Below are 10,165 nucleotides of genomic sequence, written 5' to 3'. Positions count from 1 at the left end.
GCCGCTCCGCGGCATGTGGGATCCTCCCAGACCGGGGCGCGAACCCGGTTCCCCTGCATCGGCAGGCGGACGCGCAACCACTGCGCCACCAGGGAAGCCCAGGAATGTAATTCTTAACAATGGGGTAGCTGACTGACAAGCCACAGAAGCAATTTAATTTCTGGAAAAAAAAAATTTTTTTTAAGAAGAAAAGATTAAAACTAAGTTCAGTGTTACGGGTTGAACTATTTCCCCCCCAATTCATGCACTGAAGTTTTAATCCTTCTTAACAATGGGGTAGCTGACTGACAAGCCACGGAAGCAATTTAATTTCTGGAAAAAAAAATTTTTTTTAAGAAGAAAAGATTAAAACTAAGTTCAGTGTTACGGGTTGAACTATTTCCCCCCCAATTCATGCACTGAAGTTTTAATCCTTAACACTTCAGAATGTGATTGTATGTGGAGATGGGGTCTTTAAAGAGTTAAATGAATTAAAATAAAGTCATTAGGGTGAGCCTTAATCCAATATGACTGGTTTCTATATAATAAGAAGAAATTAGAACATAAACACATGCCGACTGTGTTTGTATGTGAAGATACAGGGAGAAGATACAGGGAGAAGATACAGGGAGAAGACGGCCATCTACAAGCCACAGAGAGAAGCCCCATAAGAAACAAACCCTGCCAACACTTTGATCTCAGACTTCCAGCCTCCAGATCTTCAACAAGACAAATTTTTGTTGTTTAAGCTGCCCAGTCTGTGGTACTTTGTTATGGCAGCCCTAGCAGACTAATATGCTTAGTTGTTTTAGAAATCAAGAGAAAAATCTTTGGGAAAGCGTTTCATGAAGATGAGGTAAGCAAACTAAAATAATCCTTATAAATATTATATTTTACTTCATCATTTATATTAAAACATTAACTTTAATTAGAACTGTCTAAGTACAATTTTGAGTTGCCGAATTCTTAAATCAATCCATTTTTCTCACCATATCTCACATTCTTGCTGAGAGAACCTGCCTTTCACAAAGTGGTTAGAGAAGGTTTTATCTAGTACAGAGCACAGAAGCAAGGCAGTTACATTTCTTTTCTGAATTTAGGCCTATTGTGGATTCCAATTTTAATTTTTAATTAATAGGCGCACAACTTAAAACGGCAATTGCATCAGAGTCACTGACATAGCCCATCTCAGCTTCTCAGGAAAATATCGATTATAATATAAAATAAACATGCAAAACTGTAAATCACCCTATTTCCAGACTCTAGGTGGAATTTCTACTAGATTCAGTACCATTGGCCTTATAGTGGAAGGGTACACTGTAGTCTAGCAGATATAGCCTCCCAAAGTAAAACACCTAAGGAAGGAACAGAGGCAGAATGATCCTTATAAATTCTTCACTTTCTTTATGAATTTGGACCCCAGGGTCAGAAATAATAGTTCATTTACATGCCAACACCTGACTCCTGTCACTCACAGGTAAAGCTCAGATCTTTCCTCATCTACATTTTTTTTTAATTTAAATTTTTAATTGTGGCAAAATACACTTAATATAAAATTTACCATCTTAACCAATTTTAAGTGTGTAGTTCAGTAGGGTTAAATATATTCACATTGTTGAGCAACCAATCTCTACAACTTTTTATCGTGCAAAACTGAAACTCTATACCCATTAAACAGTAGCTGCCCATTTGCCCCTCCCTCAGCCCTTGGCAACCACCCATCTACTTTCTGCAAACACTACTTTTGGTACCTCTAATAAATGAAAACATAGTATTTGTCTTTTGTGACTGGCTTATTTCACTTAGCATAATGTTCTCAAGGTTCATCCATATCAAAACATATGTCAGAATTTCCTGCATTTTTAAGTCTGTATAATATTCCATTGTATGCACACACCACATTGTTTATCCATTCATCTGTCGATGGACACTTGGGTTGCTTCCATTTTTTGGTACTGCAAACAATGCTGTTATGATCAAGGGTGTATACATATCTCTTCAAGATCCTGCTTTCAATTCTCTTGGGTATATACCCAGAAGTGGAATTGCTCACCTGTATCTTTTCTACTCCTATTACTTTCTAATTACTAACAATTTTAACATCAATATCTTTAAATTTATATTCTTAAATTTGCTATAAGGTTGGTGGAGTTGAAACTCAGAGATAAAGGAAGAGAAAGCTAAATATTCTCATGAGACAATCAACACAAAGGATCCCTTACATAAATTATTAATTGAGGGCTTCCCTGGTGGCGCAGTGGTTGAGAGTCCGCCTGCCGATGCAGGGGACACGGGTTCGTGCCCCGGTCCGGGCGGATCCCACATGCCGCGGAGCGGCTGGGCCCGTGAGCCATGGCCGCTGAGCCTGCGCGTCCGGAGCCCGTGCTCCGCAACGGGAGAGGCCACGGCAGTGAGAGGCCCGCGTACCGCAAAAAAAAAAAAATTAATTGAGTTCCTTTTGTCTTTTGGGGGGAAGGGGTATAATGTATCTTTTTAAGACTCTAATAATAAAGGCTATGAAGCCTAACCCAGAAAAAAATACACATAGAAACACACATCTAAAAATACTGATATAATTTCAGGACATTCACGAGCCCCTGAAGTCCATCCATGAACACTGCAGTTTAAAGGCTGCAAACTCTGAAAAGGCCCAAAACTGGATTTCAAAAATCTAATAAATGCTAAATACCAATAAATACTATCTAAACTCAAAAAAACCACATGATTTGGATCTATTTTGTGAGTCAGGAATCCAACATACCTTCAAGTCCATCATTAGCCAGCTCTACAAGCATTTTTAGATCCCCAAGTCTTTGGCACAAGCTCCCAAACACGATGCACTTAATGCTGACCAAGGCGTGTGGGGGCAACAATAAAAAGGACATGAAAACCAGTGTGAAGGCCGGTAAGTACAACAAAGGGTGCAATCTGACTCACAAAATCTGCCTCAAGTTTTCCCATTTCTTGCTTGTAGCTTCTCATCCTGTTGCTGTACATTCCTCGACTTTGGGGTGGTATCTCTCGGACTTCCAAATCCATCTGTTCCAACTGGAAGGGTGAGAGAAAAACATGACTTAAACCATATGCTTACTCTTCATGTGACTAGACATTTCCAGCTGAAAGGATTTAATTCCAATTCCTCAGTTTACAACTTGAGGAACCAGACCCAGGGAGCTAACTGTCTGTGGTCAATTGAACACTGGGACTATTTTTGTGCCCCGTGTTTGTTAAGGTCAACAAATAGGTACTGAGTGCTTGCCAAGGGACATATAGAGTGCCAAAGTGTTTACTTTGTCAAGAATTTTTAAAAACTATGTGCATTAAGCCAAACATCCTCAATGATAATGATCTGACTATCCGTGGAGTATCCTATCATTCCACCCAACCGGGTCTGGTCTTCTGACCCCAAACCACCAGAACTATGCCAAGATAAACCAAACCGTTATTTCTACAATTATTCTATGAAATGTCAGCCCAGTCTTAGTCATTTGGTGAAAATTCTCCTGGAAAGTCTTTTCTGATTAGGAAAATCCCATGGCAACCAATATGGGATCCTGAACTCCAGCCTTACACTTTTTTTTTCTTTTCTTTTTTTTTTTTTTTTTTTTTGCGGTACGTGGGCCTCTCACTGTTGTGGCCTCTCCTGTTGCATAGCACAGGCTCCGGACGCGCAGGCTCAGCGGCCATGGCTCACGGGACCAGCAGCTCCGCGGCATGTGGGATCTTCCCGGACCAGGGCACGAACCCGTGACCCCTGCATCGGCAGGCGGACTCTCAACCACTGTGCCACCAGGGAAGCCCCCAGCCTTATACTTTTTAACCATGTTGATATGGAGTTAAATGGATACAGTAACGTAAAATTACACAAAGCTCACTGAAATCAGCAGGGCACTTTACAACAACCTGTCGTGATATAACACTTTGCACACAACACATGAGCATTTAACGGGAGGCAATACAGAAATAGTATGATGGTTAAGAACACAGGCTTTCAAGTCAGACGCCTGCGTTCACAGTTCACATTGTGGGCTACACTGCTTACTAGTCATGCAACCTTGGACAAGCTTCTTAACTTCTCTGGGTCTTACTCTTTCCATTTCTAAAAACAGTACGTCTTTTGTAGGGCAGTTATAAAGATTAAACAGGGTAATTCCTATAATGTGCTTAAGACAGTGTCTTACTTGGTAAACGCTAGATTAATGTGAATAATAGGAGTGATGATTACTGATGATGAAGAAGAAATACAGCAAGCATGAGACAAGGCATCAGCTGTAGTTTATTTATACTTGGCATTAAAAAATAAAAACCAACAACTACAAATTGGCTCAGGCCATGTCTAATAAACTCACATCCGAAAATGTTGTCAGATATTTTGCCTTTTAAAGCAAATAATCCTAATAAATTATTTCCATGAACACTATACACTTGGCACTAATAAAACTCTTACTTGTCCAGTGTGAGAGTCTGAGTAACAACAGTAGAACTCAGATAAACCAAAACACCATGTTTCAATTCATAGGCCTTAATTTTTATTAAAAAAAAAAAGATTGTTTCAATTACCCTTGATTTATGCAGTAACCATTTAAATTATTGACATGTCTCAACATAAATGTGAAGCACCAATAAATTAGTTACTCAGCAAGGCAATTATTTAGAGCACTTCTCTGAAATCATCATTATGTACTTAGTTCTAATAAGGTTGAGCAGGATCATCCAGACAAATAACTGCAAAAGTACATGCAAGAGAAAATCCGAGAGTTAACTACCTTTTTGTTTCAGGCATTTTACAAGGACACTTAAAACTAACCAAAAGTAGGTAAGAAAGAAAAAAAGGAAACACACAACAAACACTTTAAATGAAACCAGAAATAAGGCTAATATGCACTAGTTTCATGTTGTCACAACATTCATGTGACCAATGTCAAGTGGAAGACATGGTAATTATGAGACATGCGGTGTCCAAGAGATTAATGCAAACTGTTCAGCAGAAATACAACTCATCCTAATAAGTAAAATCATCATGAAGTTCTTCTCCCAGCATCCTCATCAAAAGGACAGTATATAATATAATGATCAGTATCCTTAATAAGGATGTCATCAGAATTAAGTAAATCAGCTGCCTGATCATTTTAAACAAATAGAAACATATCTGAGACAAAACTCTTTATGTTAGTAGCAAATGGAGATGACCACAAGCTCCATGGGGGTATAACTCGGTTTTTCTTGGTACAGTGAAACCTTGGTTATCAGGAAACCGGCTTTCTAACATCATCAAGTAAATCAACGTCTCCAAAAGAAGGCAAACCAATGAACCAAAACGCAGGTTTTGATGGCAAACAAAACAAAACAAAAACACCCGCTACTGAGAACTCAACAAGATAAGAAGTTAACTCAAGATCCAAAGAATTGATCAATTGTATTACTTATGGTAAGCCTGCCAACCTGAAGGAAGAAGCGTCCCGGTTGGCAGCTATGGTATATAAAAGGCCAGTCTTTTCACGTGAAGGCCAGGAAGCATGAGAGAAACAGCTGACTATAAAAAGGAGAGAAAGGAAACAGAAAAGTATTTGGGATAAAAAAAAAAAAAAAGAAAGAAAACTTTCAAAAGAGAGGCAAACATGAGAAGTTGAGGAGTTAGAACAAAGCTGCCCCTGCAGAGGTAGTGAGATGAGAAGTAGATCTTACAGGGTGAGGAGAGCATAGGCGCTCCGACAGCTAGAAAGGAAGCAGAGACAGGCAAGATGGAGCAGCAGCTCTGCAACTCGCCTCCTTAGCATTCACAGACACGGAGGAAACGTCTGCAGTGTGACAGGAGGCTACAGCCGCCTATTCCTCAGACCCCGCAAAGCAGCAGCCCCCCGTGTATGGTCCTGTTAACAAATGTTACTCAGGCAAATAAGCCTGGGAAGTGCTGCCCCTTAGAGTCCCTTCCTAGAGACTCGTCACGCCTTGTAGCCTACTTTAGGGTCTAAGAAGGTTCTATAGAGAAATACTAACCAAAAAAAGACCCAGAATTGGAGAATTCTGTTTAAGCTACAGCTTCCCGAACTTGTTTGAACAGGCAACACCAGTTAACAGAAACACGCTTTGGGAAACTGCTGTAAGTTTATCAGTTAGAACACCAAGTAGTACCCTTCAGTATTTAGAAAAGCAACACGCTCATTTAGGACCACAATGCAGTAACAAGTTGAATCATACTTGCAATACCTGGCTTTGAAACCAAAAATTAGGACAAAATATATTTTAATACTTTTTGCTCCTTGATCTGAGAAGCTAGCTAGAGCTCTGGGTTTAGCATGTCTAAGTACAAACCCTTACTTCACCACTTACTGGGTGTGGCACTTCAGATAAGTTACTTAATCTTCCCAAGCCTCAGTTTCCCCATCTACAAAATGGGGGTAATGACACTCCTCTGTGGGTCTCTCACGCTTCTACATGTCTTGCTGGGCATGCCAGGAATGCATTGTTCCCTGACCACTGATTCCCAGGCAGGGAACAATGTTGGGGTAAGAAACAATGTGTCCCTCGGAGCAAAGAGCAGGCTTACTTACAGGCTGCTATAAAGCAGTATGTTCCCCAGGCTCCATGTTCCTCTCCTATAAGATAATCCACTGTATGTGCAGGCATTCTTCTAGGCAAACATGCATCAGCCCTGTGGGAACTGGGCCTCAAGGGACTGACGCAAGCCTGCTGCAACTTTGGCAGCTGCTTTTGCTGTGACTAATAAAAGCCTTTGGTGTCTGACCTAGGAATCTCATGTCTTCTATCAGCATCCATGAAATTGTGGCAAGCTCACTTATTGGTGAGCAAGTAGGGGAAAATCTCGATCCTTAACAATTTTTGACAAATAGTACCTATCTCACAGGCTTTTGGTGAAAATTAAATATTAAAAAGCAAGTAATACGCTTAACCCAGTGTCTAGTACCCCGGATGCCTTTAACAAGCGTTAGCTATTTATAACCATTATGAAAAGTATTATGAAGGAATAAAACTTTGAGGTGGACATTTAATGAATCACTTTTATTAAGAAGAATAAAATCCCAAGAAGTGATTAAATTCTCTTCCATCTAAAAACTGATGAATTCTGAACCATGAACTGCTAACCAGTAATGTTTCACATTTCTACAATGAATAAAAGAGACTTAGAGGAAGGCATCATATTAAAAGGCTCTGGCCGTGTCTTAAATATGTTACCAAGTCTACACATACCAGTTCTTTTGCTTCTTCGAGCTGTTTCTCCACATTTGCAACCACCTGCTTCTTCTCATCTGAAACAAATAACAACATCAAGGAATTGCTCAGGATACAGATAAATTTAATATTTAAAAACTTCTATTTTTATGTACCTTTCTTCCTTTCTGGTCAGAGTAGAGAATTACCATTATCAGTCAAATGGCCATATCATTCTTTAGTGGGGTAGGAACTACTATAAGCCACTGATTCTAGGCTATCTGGAAATACATAATCCTATGGAGCACTGAATTAAGAGATGCCATAACATTTTTAAGAGAAACCAAAAATTATTTTGGTCTTTAGAAGAGACTGTGTCAACAACAGCAGATTTAGTGGTGACATGAGGAACCTGCAAAGTCATGACTTTAATAAATTGGGAATAGTGGATTTATGAATATAATTTAAAAGTCACATATAACAGCAATTCCTAAAACTGGACAAGTTCTTACAATCCTTTAAAAAAAATCATGCTTTCATTAAGAGTTGAGTGTAATGGAAGAAATATTTGAAGTCAAAACTACTGATTCTAACCCCAAAGCCATTACCTACTCATGGTTATGGGATCCTGGGTAAGAAAGAGTTTTTACTGAGACTCAGTCTAAACTGTCTAAAATGGAAATTTAAAGCATCTACTGGGTTCTTTGTAGCTCAAATAAGCTGACGCAAGGGAAATTACTTTTAATTTGTGAAGTGCTAAGTGTCTGTATGTGATTTTTTTTCAAACTCAACCACAATCAAGTTATAACTCAACTATAATTCCTCATTCTGGGAGAGACATGCTCTAGCAGATACTTTCAGAAAAATTTTCCCTACCCCCATTCCAAATCAATCAGCCCATTTATTTAGAGATGGCACCTGAGTTTTGTGCTAACCTAATTTATTGACCATTTATATTTTTGTCTACCTAACACCCTTCTCTTCTCAGGCAATAAGTCTCGCTCTTTTGAGGCTCTCCTCTTCACCAAGTAGGTCAATGGGAGATACTATGTTCTTCTATGACCCTGCCTCTCTGGTCACAGTGACTTGCCAAAGGATGGGCTTCTCTTTCCAGCTGGACTAGTACTAGTAGCTCAATCCCTCTGGCTACGTTGGTCTGGGGGGTGAGGGTGGGATGCGTATAAGGTCCAATCAGACTAATCAAAGTCCTGTAGTAACAGGAAAGTCTTTTCCTCTCTCTTGGTAGAGTTATGAGAATGTGAGTCTAGAAGCTGTTGGCATCCATTGCTCTAGCTACAAGGAGCAAGCCAATTTCCAGTGGTTGAGAATGAAAGTCTACATTTACAGAGAAGCAAAGCTGATAGACAGATAGATAGATAGATAGATAAAGATTAAATAGATTTTGTTAGTTAGTTTCTTGTTCCAGATAACTCTGGAACAGGTTTTACTTGACTTTATCATGGTTTGGTTTTTTGAAACAACACATTTCTTTTTCTTTATTTAAGTTGGCTTTCTGTGACTTGAAACCTAATGACTAATACAACAGACTAGAAAAGTCAGGAAGCTTGAATGGGTACAATACCTAGCAGCTGACTAACTTTTCAGAAGGATAGTTAATACCAAGTGGGGAATCTTTAATAGAAGTTATTATTTTACTAGAATAATAACTAGGTTCTGATAACCTCAACTCCTTCCCTTTGATCAACACCCCCCCCAAACTAGGGGGTAGCTATCACAGAAAGTGTTTTGTGTGTACTCTAAGAATTTCTCCCTAAGAAAAGTGTACATTTAGAATTAAAATTCAGCTTGATTTTCCCTCTTTGAGAAAGTTAAGCCTACATATGGCCAGATTAAAAATTTAGTATACGACCCCAAATTTATATGCTTCTGGTACATGTCAATCCATCTAACATCTCCAAAAATTATAGCAGAACCACACTGTATTTTTGCAATAGTGCAGAATATGAAAAAAGACAAGCCTATCCTGGAACAAACCTGTATCTCTAACCCTGATGTACTTCCAGGACTCCAGATCTTCAATCTCTATGCTTCTGCCATCTCCACTGTGAATACCTGGCAAACTGCTATTCAAAACTCTCTTCAGAAATCACTACCTCTTTGAAGCTTTTTCTAACCCAACCGAAGAATTAACTACTCACTCTTGCGGAAAACCCCTAGAACCCTTACCTAATCCTCATGATTTGTCTCTCACACTTACAGGTCTGATTCATCTTCTACCCTGGAGGCCCTGGGAAGACAGGAACCATGTCTTAGTCCTAAAATTTAGCACTGAGCCTGACACATAATCAGTTCTCGAAAACTGATGGTAAATTGAATAAATAGTGTCGTCAGTGCAAGACTTTACAAAAGAAGCTATGCTACCAACCACCCTGGTTTCCCTTTTTGCCTACATGACCCCTTCCCCCACTTAATCTTTCTAAAATGTGGCTCTGATTGGATCACTTGAGCCTAACAGTCAAGGCCCTCCACATTCCAGACCCAAGCGACCTTTCCAACTTTATTTCCAACTACTAGCTCTCTCTGTATGTGCTCTGCATACTAACCAGACTATCCTTTACTACCCAAGCACATCTACCCCCCTAACCCCCACTCTAAGCCGTTGTTCAATCTACCATTTAGGTTCTTTGGAATATAATAGAACTGATTCTGGCTAACCTAAGCCAAAAAGGGAATTTATTAGAATAATTCAGGGTGGCTCACAGAATCAATGGAAAAGATGAGTTCCCAAGCTCAGGGAAGACAGTACCCAGGGTGGCTCAGGAAACCAAGGGAGCAGGAGCTCATTGACAGTCTCTGCAGAAGGAGCGTTAAAATTCCAATTCCTGGCAAAAATTCACTGAATGTCCTCACTTGGGTAAAGTGTTCACCTCTTGACCTGGACAGGGCATGGCAGCCTGTCAGTTCCACCAAGACTGGGTTTAGGGAGTTCCTCAACGGAAAATTGAGGAGCTGCTCTCATAAGATAGAATGGGGGATTCTGGGCCTTCCGAAACAA

General features: G+C 39.7%; 1 protein-coding gene across 15 annotated transcripts in view; it reads right to left on the bottom strand.

Moving 5' to 3' along the window:
• The window catches only part of VTI1A (vesicle transport through interaction with t-SNAREs 1A), a 374,999-nt gene that overhangs the window by 358,067 nt on the left and 6,767 nt on the right, over positions 1–10,165 (bottom strand). For 13 of the 15 annotated variants that reach the window (XR_003677511.2, XR_003677510.2, XR_003677512.2 and 10 more), the window contains exons 2-3: positions 7,189–7,247; positions 2,917–3,027 (exon numbers count right to left, since the gene is read on the bottom strand). Coding sequence is in view for 10 of the 15 variants with exons in the window: in XM_024121377.3 (XP_023977145.1) it covers positions 2,917–3,027; positions 7,189–7,247 (170 nt within the window). In the remaining 5 variants the exon portion in view is untranslated. The remainder of the gene's footprint in view (positions 1–2,916; positions 3,028–7,188; positions 7,248–10,165) is intronic. The other 2 variants (XM_055080970.1, XM_055080973.1) reach the window with 1 other exon arrangement.

The sequence above is a fragment of the Physeter macrocephalus genome, chromosome 20 (genome assembly GCF_002837175.3).
Source record: "Physeter macrocephalus isolate SW-GA chromosome 20, ASM283717v5, whole genome shotgun sequence".
NCBI classification, from domain to species: domain Eukaryota; kingdom Metazoa; phylum Chordata; class Mammalia; order Artiodactyla; family Physeteridae; genus Physeter; species Physeter macrocephalus.
The sequence above is the reverse complement of the archived record's forward strand: the minus strand, read 5'-3'. Positions and strand labels throughout refer to the sequence as shown.